Source organism: Sciurus vulgaris (genome assembly GCF_902686455.1).
Source record: "Sciurus vulgaris genome assembly, chromosome: 1".
Classification (NCBI taxonomy): Eukaryota; Metazoa; Chordata; class Mammalia; order Rodentia; family Sciuridae; genus Sciurus; species Sciurus vulgaris.
This window is the reverse complement of record NC_136461.1, coordinates 30,825,042-30,844,552: the sequence shown is the minus strand read 5'-3', so window position 1 is coordinate 30,844,552 and position 19,511 is coordinate 30,825,042. Positions and strand designations below refer to the sequence as shown.

The following is a 19,511-nucleotide window of genomic DNA, read 5'->3' as shown; positions in this document are numbered from 1 at the left end:
AGTCTGTTGGTGATGCTTTTCACTGAATTTTTATTTTGGTTTATTGATTCCTTCATTTTGAGGATTTCTGATTAGTTCTTTTTCAGAATCTTTATTTCCTTATTGAAGTAATCTTTTACTTCTTATATTTCCCTCTGATTTCACTCCTTACACTGTCTTTTGCCTCATAGATCAGTTTATGAACTTTCTAAATTCCTTCTGTGGCTGTTATGGTTTGGATGTGAGATGTCCTCCAAAAGTTCATGTGTGAGACAATGCAAGAAGGTTCAGAGCAGAAATGATTGGGTTGTGAGAGTCTTAATCCAGTCAATGATTTAATCACATGATGGGATTAATTGAGGTGCAAATAAAGGCAGGTGGGGTGTGACTGGAGGAGGTGGGGCATTGGACATGGCTTTGGGGTATATATCTGGCAAGTGAAGATTTCTCTCTCTCTCTCTCTCCTCTCTCTGCTTTCTGATCATCATGTGAGTCACTTCCCTCTCCCACTCTTCCACCATGATGTTCTGCCTCACTTTGAGCCCTGAGGAATGGAGTCAGCCTTCTATGGATTAAGACCTCTGAAACTGTGAGCCCTCAAATAAACTTTTCCTCTTCTAAAATTGTTCTAGTCATATCTTTTAGTCACAGCAGCAAAAAAGCTGACCAAAACAGTGGTATTTCATCTGCCATGGTGTCAATGGATTGTGTTATTGAGGCATTTTGATTTGTTTGGATGGTTTGTTCCCTTGCTTTTTCATATTTGTGTGTCAATCTATCTATCACTATGAATCTGAGGCAACAGAATTTCTACCCTATAGACTTATAGTGTCCCTGAAGGTTTCCAGTTTAGAGGGAAGCAAATAATAACAACAACCAATGCAAATAATATATAGCATTAAACTAAATACTTAGTTCCTACTATGACATCTACAATGTTAATTGCCACAATAAACAGAAATGGTATGACATTCAGTTGCCAAATAGTAAAAAAAAGTAAGTTTACAAAAGGTTTTGTAATTTCAAAAGGTCAGTAGGAGGAATGCAAAAGAGATGTTGCTATGTGATGATTGTCAGGGAGGAGGAGAGAAAATAGAAGTAAAAAATTAAAAGAAGATTGAGCTGGGCACAATGGTGCACACCTGCAATCCTAGTGGCTCAGGAGATTGACGCAGAAGGACCAAGAGTTCAAAGCCAACCTCTGCAACTTAGCAAGGCTCTAAGCAACTCAGTGAGACCCTGTCTCTAAATAAAATACAATAGGGCTGGGTATGTGGTTCAGTGGTTGAGACCCAGTACCCCCCCCAAAAAAAAACTTAAAGGATGATTGAAAAGAGAACAATAGAATTTGGCTGTTAGCAAAAGAAGAGGGAGAAAAAGAATCAAGGGAAACAGATAAGTGAAAAACTATACAAATCAAAACCAAAATATACTAATTAAAAACCCTAACCCTCAAAAGACAGAGCCATGAAAAATAACTACCTTTGAAAATGCTGGAAATGAGAAAAAGTGACAAATATTTATATGAATAAGTGTCCATGAACCATTTAGAACACAAACAGAAAAAGAAAAGGGAAAAAAATTCTTGGTGAAAAATTAAGGAATTGTTTCCATTGCAGTGGCCAAAATGGTCAATGGAAACCTGAGTTCATTGTTCCCAAATGTCCTCCTTTCCGTTCCGTCTTGAGGTCTGTACTGTGCACAAGAGGAGTGGCTGTAGGCTGTCAAATCCTTCCTCTTTTTGTGTTGCTCATCAGATTTCCAATTGGAGTTTAAGAATTCTTGACTACTTTCTTGGCAGTGTGAGGTAGAGTGGGTTTGAGAGTGTTGACTCCTCCACTCTCAGTGACACTATAGAGTTCTGTGAGAGGAGTGCCCAAAGGTGGAGCTCCTGAAGGTGGTGGGGCTTGGGTCTAGGCAGGTCCCAGGTACTTTGTTGAATGGCAATTTGTCTAAAGATATTAAATCAGAGCACCTCCAGTGTCTGGCAGCTGCTGATCCATGCCGGGAGATTGCACCCCTAGAGTCTCCCCTGGGTTCCACTCATGCATTGGAGGAGCCAATCCTTTGCCCCTCCACCACCCACAGACCCTGCCCTTCCTGTCCTCCTGGGCTCAGTCTGCAAGCACAGTCACACCTACCCACCTGTTCAAATTCCTGCCCTATCCCAGCTAGTCCTACAAGCCATCAGACTCAAAGAGGGTGAGGAAACCAGGCTGTAGGTCTCTATGACCAGTATTCCCCTGCGCTAAACACTGACCATGCCTGATTTTCTCCTGGTCTCCTAGGCATACCCTGGGTCATGCCAGCAGGTGTCTACCAGGTCTGTTTTCCAGACCCAGCTCAGATTTCCCAGGTCTAGGCTCCTGGACTTGCTCTTCACAGCCACCAGCCACATGGCAAGCTAGCTCCTGCCTCAGCTCTCTGCAGACAATGAGGAGACACTAGGCATCTTTCCCACAGGAGGATATAATGTAGCACACCCTCTGAATCAGTTCAGCAGTGTGCTTGATCTCTAATTTCTCTGTGCCAAGATGCCACAGCACCATCTACAATGCAGGTTTCCTTAGTCCCCGTCCCTACTTTGCTTACAGTGGATCAACTCCAGCAGCCACTGATGGTGATAGTGGACTTTCTTCTTAATTTTATTATATTCAATCTTCTGAGTCCCCAAACTGTTCTGAATGTCCAGAATTAAATCCCAGTAAAATCCCTCTTTCACTCACTTCACTGAGAAGCTGTTTATCCACTTTCTTGGTCTCTCATCATAGAGCAGCTTGGAAATCAACCTCCTCTACTCTACCATCTTTCTCTTTCTTCATGAGTGTGATTTCAATAAGGAAGTAACAAAGACTTTAGAGTTGTTTTGAAAATAGTGAGTTGGAAATGGGATTTAAATGTCAAATTGAACAACATAAAATAGGAAGTGATCTACTATTCCTTCATTGATTCAGATATGTAAAATATAAAGGAAAATATGACATATTTCATGTTTATAAATAGTTAATAAGATAAACATGTGTTCTTATCAAAAACACAAATATATACACATGGGATATGGATACGTTGCTACTTCAACCCCCATGGTATTATTTGGTCCTTAGTGAACAAGAATTCCAAGGTTTAATAGAATCTTAGAAGTTTGTTTTCTTTCCAACCCATAAATTCCCTCTCAGCTTGGGAAAGTTTCCACATTTGGTGATGAGTGGTCATCCAGCCTTTCTGCTTGCACATTTTAGGGGATTAAAAAAAAAAAAAAAAAAAAAAAAAAAAAACCTTCTACAGGAGAGTTCTCATTGCCAGAAAATCTGACATCTGCTTCCCTGCAATAAATGCTTTTTCAAATACCTGCAATCAAAAGATGATGTTTTGTGAAATCCCTTGTAAGCACCCCATAGAATGCAGGTTTTGTTCAGTGATCTATCTGCAGCATCTAGAATAGTGACTGACAAATAGCAAGTAAGTATTTGTTAAATGAATGAATCCACCTAAGCAGGATTCACATTGTTGCTTCAATTCCATTTTTCATTGTGGATTTACTCTACTTTTGGACTATTATTATACACCTTTCATTGCTTTTGTCCCACCAAACCTTCCCCTCCATGGTACTATTAAACTTACTGAGCCCCAAATTTCTCATCTTTAAAAAGATACTGGCAATACCTGAAGTGATACATATGAAAATGACTGACTCTTGCCTGTTGTATGGTAACAGTCAATGTTCTTTAAATCTGAAATGAAATTAGTACAGCAACCTCTGTGTTTACCTCACCCTGACATCCCATGAATGAAAGTTAATTTTTTAAGATTGATTCATTTTAAAAAATTATAGCAAAACATATAAAACAAAGTTTACCATTTTAATTTTTTTCAGTGCTGGATATTGAGCCCAATGTCTCACAACCAAGCACTCTACCTCTGAGTATATTCCCAGCTCTCCATTTTAACTAATTTTTAAGTGTACAGCTCAGTGACATTTATGTTCAGAAAGTTCAGAAAAACATTCACTTATGCAACCATCTTTCCCATCTATCTATAGATCATTTTTCATTTTACAAAACTGAAACTCTGTACCCATTAAATAATAGCAAGTTCATTTTTAATATTAACCTAGCATGATTGAAATAGTAAATCTATTATAGAAAAATTAAGATTAAAACTAAATATGAATGACTTTCATATTATCTGCAGTTTTAGATGATCTGTTTTCAGTTTTTCTTAGTTAACATGAATAACTGCTATCTAACCTTAGTGGTTTCTATAGCTAAGTACCATTCTCTGTATTACAATTATTTTGGTGAGAGCATCATTGAAACATTGACTTATTCATATGTATAAATTTTCTCTCATTGTATAACTTTCTGAATTTGGTAAAAAGATTTTTTTAGTGCTTTCCATTGACTTATTCATATGTATAACTTTTCTCTCATTGTATAACTATTTCTGAATTTGGTAAAAAGATTTTTTTAGTGCTTTCCGTATATCAAGTTCCAGGAATGCTTACTGGCTTAGTAAGTATTTAGCTGTGGTATTCTGTGACAGGCATAAAGGTACAAGGTTGAGGTAGTACTTTTCTTAGTATTATCAGACATTTTTCACAAAATAACATTTGTCCTAGACCTTGAGGAATAAACAGAAATATCTGGAAGACAGAAGTGGGAATATGTTTGGCCACAGTTTAGGGCATGATCCTTAAAGACTTTTAAAGGGAGAAGTGACATATTATATCTAATCTGTAGTTTAGAAAAATAATGTTTATTTATAGATAGAAAAGGGCAATAAGATCAGGCACAAGATTAAATAACTGTTTTTATTAATGAAAGTAAGAGATAATGAAATCTAAACTCAGAATAGGTTCAGAGAAGTTGGGAGAGAGGAGCTGGTCATTTTAGAGATAGAATTAACAGAACTGTATAACCCAACTGATTTGAGAACCAAGGGCAAAGGAGAGCAGAGAATTAAGAACTCAGGTTTCTGACTTGTTATTATTAACTGGAAAAGGGACTACCGATATTGCTTGGGTAAGAGGCATAAATCTGATTACTAAATAGTACCATACATGTCATACTACATCAAACTACATATCATAATACACTCTGAAACATGACCACATTATTCTTAGAATGCTTTGAAAATTTCTAAATAAGTAGTTCCTTGTGTGAAATTCCATCAGATGCTGTCTTCTCATTTAGGAATTGATGCAAGAGATGATTGCATGATACACCGAATAATTTGTGGCATTATTTAAACATAGTTGATATATCTTTTTCATTTTTGGGTACTGCTTTCCAGGTTCCTCAAGTTCAAGTTCAATGTTAAAGATACCTTCTTTGAAGTTCCTTTTTCATTATCTTGAACTGAACCTTATTTGATTCCTTTCTGCCCAGTTAAGTTTATTTTGTTTATTTTGCTTCACCCTTGAGCTTGGCTTTGTTCTTCTCTTTTCTGGAGTATCCCCCCCCCCCCCCCCCCCCCCCCCCCGCCAAAGTTGCACTGGTTGGTTTTTGTTGTTTTGTTTTGTTTTTTTATATTTTGTGTGTGTGTGTGTGGTTTTGTTTTGTTTTTTGTTTGTTTGTTTTTTTGTACAGGGGATTGAACTCAGGGGCACTCAACCACTGAGCCCCAGCGCCAGTCCTGTTTTGTATTTCATTTAGAGACAGGGTCTCACTGAGTTGTTCAGTGCCTCACTTTTGTTGAGGCTGACTTTGAACTTGCAATCCTCCTGCCTTGGCCTCCTGAACCACTGGGATTACAGGTGTGCACCACCATACCTGGCCTCACTGGTTGTTTTGAAACTGTTTTATTGATGATCTTCTAGGCCAGTTTCTATTTATCATGACTTTCTTGAATCTGTTTTTGTATATACTGGTAGCTCCTCTTAAGTGATGTAATAAAAGCACACATATAAATGGAATAAATATTGTATATTTAATTTTAAACACATTCTTTCCATTATAAAAATAATTGTGAAAGTATTCAAACATAGATTTAATTATGATCTCTTAATATGATCTCTGTTAGTAATTTCAAGTCTAGTTTCTAATGTTTTTTCGTGATCTAGAAGGAACAGATATAGCAGGAGACTAAAAATATAGGAGAGAAGGCAAACACTTGGAGTGGGACACTAGCTAGTGTGACTGTATTGTAGAAAAGGGTGCAGTCTTAACAGATAAGATCAGAGAAATGGCAGGAGCCAGATCTGTATTACTTTGTAAAGCACCCTTAACTCAGTGGGAAACTTCTGGGAAATCCTTACACAGAGAAATGATGTCTACTTGATGTTTCAAAATGCTCACTCTGATGCTGTATTAGTCAAGATTTTCTAGTGAAACATAGTGAAAGATGGACTGACTGATTGGAGATATATTATGGGAATTGGCTCACAAAACTGTGGAGGCTGAGATACTGTCTGTAAGGTGGTGGTATAATTCATTCTGAGTCCAAAGGCCTAAAAACTAGAACTGAAGGTGTAACTCTACTTCAAGGCCAAAGACCTAACAAATGATGGAGAGTAGGAGGGCATGGGTATAAGTCCTGGAGTTTGAGGTTCAAGAACCAGGTGCTCTAATGCCCAAGGGAAGAGGATGGATGTCTTAGCTCAAGAAGCTAGAAAGAATTTGCCCTCCTCCATCTCTGTGTTGTATTTGGGTCCTCAATAGGCTGAATGATGCCTACCCACATTTGTGAAGGTGATCTTCATTTACTCTACTGGTTCAAATATTGATTTTTCCAGAAACACACAAACTCAGAAATAATGTTTACCAGCTATCTGGGCATCCCTTAGCACAATTGAGTTGGTACATAAAATTAATAATCACAAGTTCACTCCTTGTCAACTTGGCAGTCACATGCACCTCTTTAAACCATACATGATTCTCAAATGACAATAATCACAAGGTCACAGTTCTGCCAAATGTATACATCTATTCGGCATACAATCCCTTCACCAGGAGAGAAGGTAAAGTTGTTCTTACTCTTATTCTAATTTCCTGTCATTAAAATATTATGATGTAATAATACTTAAATATTGATTAGTTATTAGATATTTTGTTATATGATAAAAGAATAAGAAAGGAAAGAGCAAATATAATTTGCTTAATATTATCTATCTATCTATATATATATGCATAGTCACAACAAATTAAGGAGGAAATGTTCATAACAATTACAATTCTCATTTCTATAATTGGTCACAAGGTTATAGCTGATATTTATAAATACCTTCTCCTAGTACCCTTTCTGTATTCCCTTTGCCTTCATATGAAGAATCTCAACTGGTTGTGATTCCTTACATCACTCGTGACCCAAACCTTTACCCCTGAAGGGTCTGGGCTATTCATAGTCCTGCCTGGATTAGGTTTTTTTCTTTTGGTCTTAGTGACAGGGAATGATAATACCAAGAAGCATCCTAAGGAATCACTGTATTCCAGACATATTCTTTCTTTACTCCATTATGAGTTCAGTTTCCCTTTGGTAGTCCAGATCTGTTGCCTCAGTTGACACTGAAACTCCTTATTGACCTGTTGACTCAGAAGGATGGGAAAGTGGCTAGGTGGCCATCTTAACTTCCAGCTTGATGGAGGCATTATTGTGCCTCTTAGTGAAAGTATTTCTGTCTTTGGAAGTCAGACCTCTGGGCCAATAGAACATGAAGTCATGAAAATAGAAAGCAAACATTTGTTAGTAGGTCACTGGGCTTTGTGGTGAATAAAATCACATTTCTATTTCTGCTTCTTGATTCCTGAACTCGTGAATACTCCTATTAGAGAAACAGTACCAAGTACTGGACATTAATTCAGAGCATGTACAACTTATGGAGGATCCCAAGTTTTCAAAAGGCCATTCCTCTGCTCTCAAGCCAACTGCCTCAGGATGGTGGGGACATGGTAAGATGAGTGAACTCCATGAGGATGGGCTATTGCTGCAGTTCTTTGACTATGAAATGAGTTCCTTGGTCCAAAGTAATGCTGTGTGGAATACCAGGATAGTGGATAAGGCATTCTGTAAGTCCACGGATGGTAGTTTTGGTAAAAGCAATGCATGCAGTGAAGGTAAATCCATATCTAGAGTTAAATGTCCATTCCAGGAAGAATGAAATGCTGCCCTTTCATGATGGAAGTGGTCCAGTATAATCAATTTGCCACCAAGTAGCTGACTGATCATCCTGCCTAAGGAATGGTGCCAAGTCAGGGGTTTAGTGTTTGTCTCTGCTTCTGGCAGTCTGGGTACTCAGCAGTGGTGATGGTTAGATGGGCCTTGATGAGTGGAAGACCCTGTTGCCAAGATCATCAATAGCTTGCATGCAGCTAAGCCATGAGAGTGCCATTTACTGGGCTGGGGAAGGCAAAAAGAGGAACAGGTTGGCAAAAGGTGACATTCTGATTTAGTAATGTTAACTTTGAAAAATTCGATTGATAACCATGGAAGGATGACCTATAGGTAGGCATTTGTATATGTGAGTATGGAATTTTAAAAAGAGACCAGTGCTGAAAATGTAAATTTGAAAGTAATCTCAATGGAATGGTGAATATAAAAACTGTATTTTAAAATTTTTGTTCTGATTAGTTATACATGACAGTAGAATGCATTTTGACACATTGTACACAGATGGAGCACAACTAGAAAAACCCTATTTGAGGAAATAATATGAGGAACTAAGGAAGCAATAACTATAGGTAGTTCTTTGAGTTTTCCTATAAAGAAAAGCACAGACATGGAAGAATATAATAGGATATGTGTGGGATTAGGAAAGGGACATGGGGAGTGTTTGGGGCATTTTTTAATAGAATAAAGGAGCAGTAAGAATGCTGATGCAGATGATCTATTAGGTGATGCTTGTGAAGTCATTGAGAGGATAAAGAAGATGTGATCTGGAACAAACACGGAGGGCTGGATTTTGTTAAAAGCAGATACATCATCCATAGTAACAGGAGACAAGTCAGAAAGAATGACACGTGAGTGGATTAATTCTTTCACCCAACATTGAGCACCTGCTGCTATAAAACACACTGGTAATACAACACTAAACAAGATCAAGTCTTGTAAAATGAGTGGAAGGATTTCTACTCTTATTTCTGTTTCTCACTGCAATCTGAATTAAAGGTCTTTCCCTCAGAGTACTGTTAGGAGTGGGACTATTTGGAGTTTGAAGAGCAAGAAAAGAATACCTGAAATTGGAAAAGCAAACAATATGGGGAAATGTGATATGATTTCTATGCAGTATAAAGTGGTATTAGAGATTTGTGGCCATGATTTTAAAAGTAAGACCAATAAACTGTATTTGCTCAGCATTAGTGAGAATTAGTGAGGGTAGATATGATATATATTGATAGTAACTTTAGCCAGAGTTTAGAATCAGGCTTTAATAGATAAGTTTGGAGAAAAATTTTGGGGAGTTAAAAGTGTTTGCCAGGGAGTATTTTAATGAAGGACCATGAATCTCAGCTGGATAAGAAGAGAACTGAGGACCTGGTGGGTGATTGATAGTAGGAAAATGGTAGATAAATCCAAATATTTAAACATGGAAAATATATTCCTATTAAATGAGTAATATATCCTTTTTATATAAAATATATTTGAAAATACATAAAATTAGAAAATAGAAAAGGGGACCCAGTACTACCACCCCAGTATAATCAAATATTTATATTTGCTCTGTTTACTTCCATCTTTTTGTGATAATTTTTGGGAAGTATGCTCATTTGTTAGGGCTACCATAACAAAGACCACAACATGATGGTTTAAGTGACACTAATTTATTTTCCCACAATTCTGGAGTCCAGAGTGCAAGATCAAGTTGTCAGCAGGGTTGATTTCCTCTGAGGTCTCTTTTCCTTGAGGTGTAGATGGCTATATTTTCCCTGTCTTTATGTCACCTTTTCTCTGGCCCTGTCCAACTTTTTTTTTTTTTAATAAGGACATCAGTAATATTGAATTAAGGCCTACCTTAATGACCTCATTTTAACTTGAGTACCTCTTTAAAGACCTTTTCTCCAAGTACTGACACACTCTGAGGTACTGGGGAGTGGGGACTTCAATGTGAAATTTGGGAGGGCACAGTTCACCTACGTGGGTGCTCTTTGTTTTTAGTTTTTTACATATTTGTGATTATTTTATGAATGTAAACTTTTATTCCCTTGTTTTTACCTAATAACATTATAACTTAAGTATTTTCCCATTTATTCTTTAGCCTTTGTGAAATTTAACAACTGAATCTTAATCTTCTGTTTTGAACATTTAGGTGTCCTTTTTCTGTTACTATGAACAGTTCTAAACTGTTTTAAATATAACATTTTTCTTTGTATTATTTTCTAGCATACAATCTCAGAAGTGATGACTTCATTAAAAACTGTTAATGGAAACTGCCAAATTGGAGAAGTAGTGAATCTTGTGTTTTCTTTCTACATGACTCTTTTCTCTTTTCCTGCAGTAATAAACTGGAATGATGTTAGAAAATACAAATATGGTCACCTATCAGAGTCTGCATCCAAATATCAAGGTAAGAAAAAAAGCTATTTGGCATGAAAAAGTTTTATTTGACATCTTTTACCCTAAAACCTTTCTTCTTAGAAGTCTGAGTTTACAAATAACTCACTTTTTAAAGAAAAAGCAAATACTGACATTCTTAAGGTATCTGTAAAAAGTAACATTTTATTTTGAGCTGAAAATCTGGAAACCTAGATTTCATATAAATAATCCCAATTATAGTCAGAGTTTTAGGCACAGTTGCTTAATCTCTCCAGATTTCCATAGTTTTTATTAGTTTAGTCTCCACAGGCAAAATTGGGTGGTGTACTGCCACAAGTACTAACTAATAAAACTAATTATCTTTTAAAATGAAGTAATTGGATAAACAAACTCTCAAATCCCTATTCTACCCCAGAATTGCATCTTTCTACCATTGCAGTATTTTTCTCATGATGACCTATGCTATAACATTTTTTGTCTAATAGAAACTGGTGACATCCTGGAGCTAGGTAAGAATTTTTCTTGTTTCTGCTAAGTAAAAGGGATTACTAAACATGAGATAAGATTGTAATCAGTTTAATCCACTAGGAAAAGAATTCCATGTGTCTCTGTCTCATAATCCAATGAACTCTCTGCTCACCTCTCTGATGTAATTTATCAGTGTCACATCAAGCTCTTTTTCAGGAGGTCACAGACAAAGCTAACAAAAAGGAAGGAGGTGTGGCTGATGATGTAGACCATAGGAAGAAAGGAAACTGAGCCACACTGAAAGTAGCTTCTTAATTCACTGCATTTAGAACTAAACAAACTCCTACTGTCCATAAACCAAAGTATAGTAACAGAAAAAGGAAGGAATTTGCCCAAAGGAGATTAATTATAAATTGAAGTAAAATTAAACCTAAAGATTTTCTAAGTGTATAAACTAAATTAAAACTGAAATATTAAAATGTTATCAAGTAACAAGTCAGATTGGTACTGCTTTTGATTTTCATCACTACGTAGTATACTTCAGGATTAGAATTTGAGAAATAAAACTAATATTTCGCAGTTTTCATGGTTTCTACATAAACATTAATCTTAATGTCTTAGAGTCCTTTAAAATCCTTTTACATATTACATAAATGTTGGTATCCTGATACCTTTATTAATTTTTGTACAAGTATTTTGATATATTTTGTTATAGCAATTTCATGTATTCAGACTCTTATTATCTATTTGCTTCTTATTGCCTTTTTCTTTGGGGTGGGGGCAGGTACCAGGGATTGAACTCAGGGGTACTCAACCACTGAGCCACATCCCCAGCCCTATTTTGTATTTAATTAGAGACAGGGTCTCACTGAGTTGCTTAGTGCCTCGCTTTTACTGAGGCTGGCTTTGAACTCAAGATCCTCCTGTCTCAGCCTCCTGAGCCACTGAGATTACATGTGTGCGCCACCAGTTCTGGCTTCTTCTTGCCTTTTTTCCCTATAGTATAATACTTCTCATTTCCCAATGACACAGAGCATAACATAAAGGAAAACACTAAGAGTCAGAACCTCCTGGGTTTGTTGAGAGCCAGATCTACTACTTAATTACTCTTTAATCCTTCATTTTCTGATTTGTAAAATGTGGTTAATTCCATTCTGCCTACTTTACACAGTTGTGAAGAAGACTGTGTGAACTAATGGATGTGAAAATATATTTAAAACTTTCAAATACTAATAATGTAAAGGATTGTTTTGACTTTCTGTTCAGTAATTTTTCTGATTTTGAGTCATATCTTCTGACATTCAAAAGTGAAGCATTATGAATGTGAGTGAGCTGAAAAAAATTGAAATGAAAATATGCAGGTAAAAGTACCTGGCACTTGGTAACAAACGATAGTTATTTTTATTACTCCTTAAAACCTTCTTCAAGATTTCTAAGATGCCAATGTATAGTGGAAAAATTCACAGACATAGGAGTCAGGCAGGACTTGTTTCAAATTCCTGTTCCCCACTTCTCATTTTTGTACCTTAAGGCACATAAATCTTTTGGAGCTGATTTCTTCATCTTTACAGCCCATTTCCTCCTACTTTTCAGGCCATAATGAAGAAGGGAGGTGCTATGCTGGTCTGGCATGCTGCAGGCAAATGGAAGACAGTGATATCTGCTGCTGGTTTTGTTGCTAATATGAGTAATAATTGTAGTTCAAGGACAGCTTTAGGCATGGAAACAACCTATTTATTGAAAGGGCATTGTGAAACATGAATGCTCAATTCACATAAAGTGTATCAGTTGACAAGTGATGTTAAAATATGAAAGTGTAGTTTTCCTCATGAGAGTACTAGTTAGCACAGGCATAGCCTTTGATATGAGTTAATACTGCACTTTGTTTTTTTACATGAGCATTGAGAACAGCCCCAAATATCAAAATGTAATAAAATTTAGTAGATCTATGGAACCTTAGTGTTGGAAAAGACCTTAAAATAATCTGCTGTGGCAGATTTGACATTTTGAATTTCTTATAAAATGTCTTATTTTGAATTTTTCAAGTTGCAGGGGACTTATAGCCTCCTCAGGTAAATTGCTTCATATTAGATAGACATTGGGCCAAAATCTGTTTCTTTGTAAAAGGTTTTTTTTTTTTTTTTTTTTGGTACCAGGGATTGAAGTCAGGGGCACTGAACCACATGCCCAGCCCTATTTTGTATTTTATTTAGAGTTAGGGTCTCACTGAGTTGCTTAGAGCCTCACTTTTGCTGATGCTGGCTTTGAACTCAAGATCCTCCTGTCTCAGCCTCCCAAGCTGCTGGGATTACAGATGTGCACCACCACACCTGACTGTTTCTTTGTGATTTCTATTAGTCACATTCTACCTTTTATGGCCATCTGAAACAGGTTTAGCCTATTTTTTACTCACTGGTCTCTGATTATTAGAAAGCAGGTGTAGTGACTACACTCTGACTGCTGCTGTGCCACTTTCCTAATTTAAGCCACTATCACCTCACACCTAAATTACTGGCACAGCTTCCTAACTAGTCTTCCAGCCTCTGTACTTTCTTCCTTCGAACCCATTGTTCACCCTGCAGCCAGAATGAATGCATCCCAAGCCTTTCAGCAATTGTGTTTCTCATTAACGTTGTGTAGGAGGCAATCTGATACCTGAACACTGCCTCTATCTACAACTGATTTTCTAGACTTTTTCTTTAAACTTGACCAGTAAACATACCAAAAGATCCAGTTTTTAGAACTTCTTTTGCTCACCTCCAAGTCTTTATACGTGCTTTTATTTTCCTGTCTAAAACAAAAATTTCCTTTATCTTTGGCTTCTGCTTATCTTTTTATACTTGTGCTTGGGATCCTAACCATTACTTCCTCTGAAAGACTTGCACAAACTCTCCAGGTGCTCCTATAATACCCATCACTTCTTCAGGCATAGCTTTTACCACAGCGTATTAGAGTGGATTGCTTGACCTCTGTGTCTCACTAGACCAAAGCTCTTCAAGAGCAAGGACAATAGTTGGATCATGATTATGTCTCCAGCACGATACTGTAAATATTTGATGACTGCATGGCTCTGAGACTTTGCTTTCTTACTCATGCTAAGCAGTCATGAACTGTTCCTTCAATTGGTCTTTGGGTGACATGGTTTTGTGTCTCTTTGCCACAGGTCATCATTTCAACTCTGCTTTGCTATATCTCTCTCAAAGTAGCTCCCAGATGAAACTTAATATCCCACATGTGATTTTACTAGTCCACTAAAGACTAGGACTATTACTTCTGGGCTGCTTTTCTTTTCATTCACTCAAAAACTTTCACTGAACCTGTATTTAACTGTGAAGATTTTTAAAATGAATAAAATATAGTTCCTATCCATAAAGAGTTTATATAAATAATTATAATGATATGATATGATGACAATAGAAGCACAAACAGGATATTAGAGGAGATATGGAAATGATAGGATTTGTTCTGGAAAGATAGGGAAAGTTGGAAGGCTTTGCAGAGAAAATAGCATTTTTACTGAGTGTCATTCAACCAGTAGAGGTGACATGGCAGAGATGAGAGACAAAGAAAGCCAAAAGTTTGTTTAAGGAAACTCATAAGTCTCCTTTGAACTTGAATATTATGATTCTGTATCTATGAAGCCTCCCAAATCCAAATCTTTTTCATTTCAGGATACTTGCCTGAACCTTCCAAAAAGTCTTTACTTTCTTTTCCCTGTCTTTCCTATTGCCTGAAAAGAACACTAAACTTGCTCAAGATGCTTTATTTTTATTAAATAAAATACCTCAAGTGACTTCCTTTTTCATCCTTCTTTAAAGAGGAAACTACATGGAAATGTTAGTAAAGCAACATCATAGTTGAACATCTTTTATACCCAATATTCTCCAAATTTTGAGACATTTGATAAAAGACTGTACATATTAAATCATTCAGATTCTTGTATGCATATGTTTTTAAAATCAAAACTAGCTGATAGAAACATATAATAATTAAAGTGTTACACTGATACTAAGAGCTAAACTTCTACTTGAAACCTGTCTTTTTCAATCAGTATTTGATGAACTCTTGGCTTTTAGTTAAGAGGTTGTCTCATAGTATGTTTAAAAGGATACTAATGTTATAATTCAGTTTCTGTTATTTGTTTTCAGAAATTATTTTTTGGCTTAGTGTTTTATTTTGAAGTGATCCATTAAAAATATCGAGCTAGGGCTTTTGGTGGGGATAGCTCAGTTGGTAGAGTGCTTGCCTTGCATGTGCAAGAAAGGTCCTGGGTTCAATCCCCAGCACCACAAAAAAAAAAAAGAAAAGAAAAGAAAATCAATTTATTGATTTAAAGGACTCTGAGCAAAGTTTTGAGAATGAATGTGTATCTTACAGCTTTAGACATTTTAAAATGGGTTTTTATTAATACTATATATGCCACAATTTATAAATCATCTGAAAAGTGCCAAGAAGACATAGCATTGAAGGTATGACTTATGAAAAAGACTTGCTCTAGCAGAGATTTAAATTGATTATGAAATGATGTGAAACAGTGCTTCTCATGATAGAATAGATGGGCTAATTAGAGGAACAGAATAGAGTCCAGAAATAGATCTAAGAATATATAAAAAATTAATATAAGATCAAGGTGGCATTTCAGATAAGTGGGAAGAAGGTGATTTATTCAATAGATGACATTGGAGCACATTTATTGAATAAAGGTGCAAAGGGAAAGCTAGAACCTTATCTCATTCATTTCACAAAATAAATTCCAAATAGATTAAATACTAAAAAATGAAACCAGAGAAATCATAGAAGAAAACATAAGTTAATATTTTTTATAATATTAAAGTGAGGAAAGCATGGTATGAAAACCAAGAATCCATAAAAGAAAAAAATTAGAAACTTAAGGACAAACTCTACCAAACTGAAACATACATCCTCAGTTTGAGGACAGAGGACTTATATTCTTCATTGATAAAGATCCCTTAGAATCTGTGAGAAAATAAAAACTTAACTCAGGAGAAAAATAACAAAAATAAAATGTAAATTAGATGATAAGTGTAAAAAGAGGTTTAATTTTATTAATCAAAGAACTACAAATAAAATATTAATAGTTCTTTTTTCATTGATAAGATTCATCAAAATTATAAAGATTGTGCCTACCCACAAGAGTAGGGTCCTAATTAGAATAAAATATATGTTTTTATAATTTTATGAAAATGTATGCTACTGTCATGTATAACTGAGAAGAACCAATAAAATTAAATTAAATAACTAAAGGTTAGCTTTTCCTTTAAAAAAAAAAATATCAGTTTTAGCAAAGGTGTGGAAAACACACTCTCATGCAGTTTGATGGGCATAGAAATCTGTATAATCTATCCAGAGAATATTTTGGCAACATGTATTATATCAAAATCTAAAATATTCATGCTCTTTGTCTAGTAATCCTACCCTGGAATTAGTCCTAAGCAGATATCTGAAAAGTATTCAAAGAGTATACACTTAATGAAGTCAGTAATATTTATACAAATTTGTTGTTATATAAATTATGGTATATATGAACAGTGGAATACCACTTAAACAGTAATCTTGGAGTAGGATTTCAGATCTAAAGACATAGATTATCCTTATTACTCTCAGGCATTTGAATTCCACACTTAGGTGCAACAAAGTAGAGTTCTTGTAAAAGAATATGGCCAGAATGGTAGCCAACATGAGATGCCAACAAACAAACAACTTATTTATTTATTTTCTTTCTTCCCCATTAGAATGTAAGCTCCATGTGGATAGAGACTGGCTCTATTGCTCTCGGCTATAGATTCTCAGTGCTTTGAACTAGGGTTAGCATACAGTAGGTGTTTAATATTTGTCGAATGAAGAAATAATAGAAAAGAGGATTCAAGCATTCAACTAGGTGAAATCCTGTGCTTTACATTTTACTGGCCTATTATGTCATTTGTAAGTCCCTTCATTGTTGGGGTCCTATTTTCCTAAGGATAAATGTCATTGTGTGGTGTGTGTTAGAATTTATAAAACACTTTCATAAGCATTATTCAGTGAGATTCAGTAAGATGACTAGCTTTTTCTTATCTGTAACATCACAGCTTAAATAGTTTCTCTGTAGAGCACATGTCCATAACTTCACTAAGATAGCTCCTAGTTCATCCCATTGCCTCATTTTATTCCTTTCAAATACTTATTACCTTATTTATTTGTTTATGTGTTAATGGTGTCTCAGTATACAATAGAATGTAAATTCCATGAGGGCAGGGACCCCCCCTGCCATACTGCATGACTCCTGGAGAATGTTCAACAAACATCTATTGAATAATCATTGAAAATGATAAATGATAATGTTTGGATGCTTTGAATATTTGAAAATATTTGAAAACACTCAAATTACGTGTGTTCACAAAGCATTATACCAAAATAGTTAATAATAATTATTTTCACAATGATCCCAGATCCCAAGTATGGAATAAATTTCCCTGTACTACATTCTCAAGGCAATCTGTACTACCTCATTAACTTACATTGGTCTTAATTGTAACAGAACCTTTGTTATTACTTATTTAATATTTCCGCTTATCTCTAGGCTGAAAGCTCTCTAAATTTAGGAACTGTATCCATATTCTTCCCATAATATTTAACATAGTTCTTGGTACTTGGAAGGAATTTAATTATTTATCAAGTGAAAAATGTATGCACAATCATATGAGATAGGTATTATCTTTGTTTTTCAGATGAGTCAAGTAAGGCTTAGAAGGATTAAGTAATTTCTCCAAGATAGTTGGCTATAGAAGCAAGACTTTAACCAACATCTTCTGACTTCAAATATCACATTCTTTCAACCTCACCAGTAGTTCCTAGACATAGGTTTTAAGCAGAATTACCTAATGAGCCTAATTCTGAATTCAATTCAGGCCGTACTTGAACCCTATCAAGTGAGAGCTTCTGAAGATAGGGTCCTAAACTTTGTTTAAATAAATGAAAAAAAAATCTATGCGTATAGTTTTGGAATCAGTCATTTAGACCATGGGTTAGCAAACTGTATGGGGCCAAATCCAGCCCACTGCCTATTTTTTGTCAGTAAAGTTTTAATAGAACACAGCCATACTAATTCATTTTCCTATTGCTTATGACTGCTAGCACACTACAGTAGCAGAGTATGGTAGTTGTGACATATACTATATGACCTGCAAAGCATAAAATTTTTATTATTTTGTTTTCACTAACTCCTGATTTATACCTTGCTGTCTGTAATTTCTTTTGCAGTTATTTTAGTGTTTGCAAATGTGGAAGACTTATGATGTCTGATTTTGTGGTAGGCATTGATTGTAGATGTTAAGTATTATTATTGAGTCAATAAGAACTATCTTATTTTGCAATTTACCTGATTTACTGGCTTTTTCGGCTCTATGACCAAAAGACTTGACGAGAACAATTAAAGGAGAAAAAGTTTATTCGGGGGCCTGTGATTTCAGAGCTCTCAGTTCATACATGGCCAACTCCATTGTTCTGGGCACGAGGTAAGGCAAAACATAATGGCAGCAGAGTGTGGTAGAGGAAGGCAGCTCAGGACATGACCAATAGGAAGCAGAAAGAGCTTCCCTCACCACAGACAAAATATAAACCCCAAACACAAGCCCCCAGTGACCCACCTCCTGTAGCCATAGTTATCACCCAGTTAATCCATTCAAGTGGATAAATGCATTGTTAGGTTAAGGTTCTCATAACCCAATCATTTCACCTATAAACCTTTTTTGCATTGTCTCAACACATGAAATTTTGGAAGACACTTCATATCTAAACCATAAAATTTGACAATTAGGGATTAAGATTTAAACAACCTGAACAATCATGTATAAGAAAAATACCAATCTAGGTATGCTTAAAGCTATCAACCATCATAGTGGATGGGCCACTTTTAATAGATTCCTTTTTACTTAGTTTCTAATAGGGTGTTTTGTAAGTGGTGTAAGTTCTGAGTTTTCTGTCTTGTGTACCTACAGCATAGGAATTGATTATCATACTTGATATGTGTAATAGAGAACTTTAATTAATATTCTAATTACTGTGGTATCACTGATGATGTGGTAATTCTTAAAACCAAAGTCTCTTGGGTTCTTCTAGTCAGAACTCGAGCTAACATAAGCAATTAACCAGAACCAATCAAACCTCTAGGCATGTGTTGCCCAGTTTATTAGGTATTAGCCACATATAGGTATTTAAAGTTATTTAAAATCAAATAAAATTTAAAACTTAGTTTCTTACCCATACTAGCTACATTTCAACTATTCAATAGTTACATGTGACTAGTGCTAATTTACTGGACAGCACAGATACAGAACATTTCTAAGAGCACAGAAAGTTATATTGGAATGCTGCTCTTGATAAAAGAGTTAAAGAATTTTAGTCCAGTAAAATCCAAGACATAATATTTAATTTAATCTTTCATTTGTAAGGATAGAATAATAATTTGTAATGATTTCTTTTTTTAACAAACAGTTATGAATTCAGTTCTTGATTTAAGGCCCTCTCAGCCAAGAGCAAATTCTTTATTAAATTCTTATAACCTCTTTAAATCTTGACTCCAGAAAATATCAACTTAT

At 35.5% G+C, this 19,511-nt stretch overlaps 1 protein-coding gene across 21 annotated transcripts in view; it reads left to right on the top strand.

The window, feature by feature from the left end:
- Positions 1-19,511, top strand: part of SCMH1 (Scm polycomb group protein homolog 1) — a 348,969-nt gene that overhangs the window by 184,284 nt on the left and 145,174 nt on the right. For 14 of the 21 annotated variants that reach the window (XM_079113218.1, XM_079113217.1, XM_079113199.1 and 11 more), the window contains 2 exons: positions 7,746-7,865; positions 10,409-10,477. In XM_079113218.1, coding sequence (XP_078969344.1) covers positions 7,746-7,865; positions 10,409-10,477 — 189 coding nt within the window. Of the gene's footprint in view, positions 1-7,745; positions 7,866-8,807; positions 8,934-10,408; positions 10,478-10,931; positions 10,956-19,511 lie in introns of those variants that run through there. The other 7 variants (XM_079113208.1, XM_079113201.1, XM_079113206.1 and 4 more) reach the window with 3 other exon arrangements.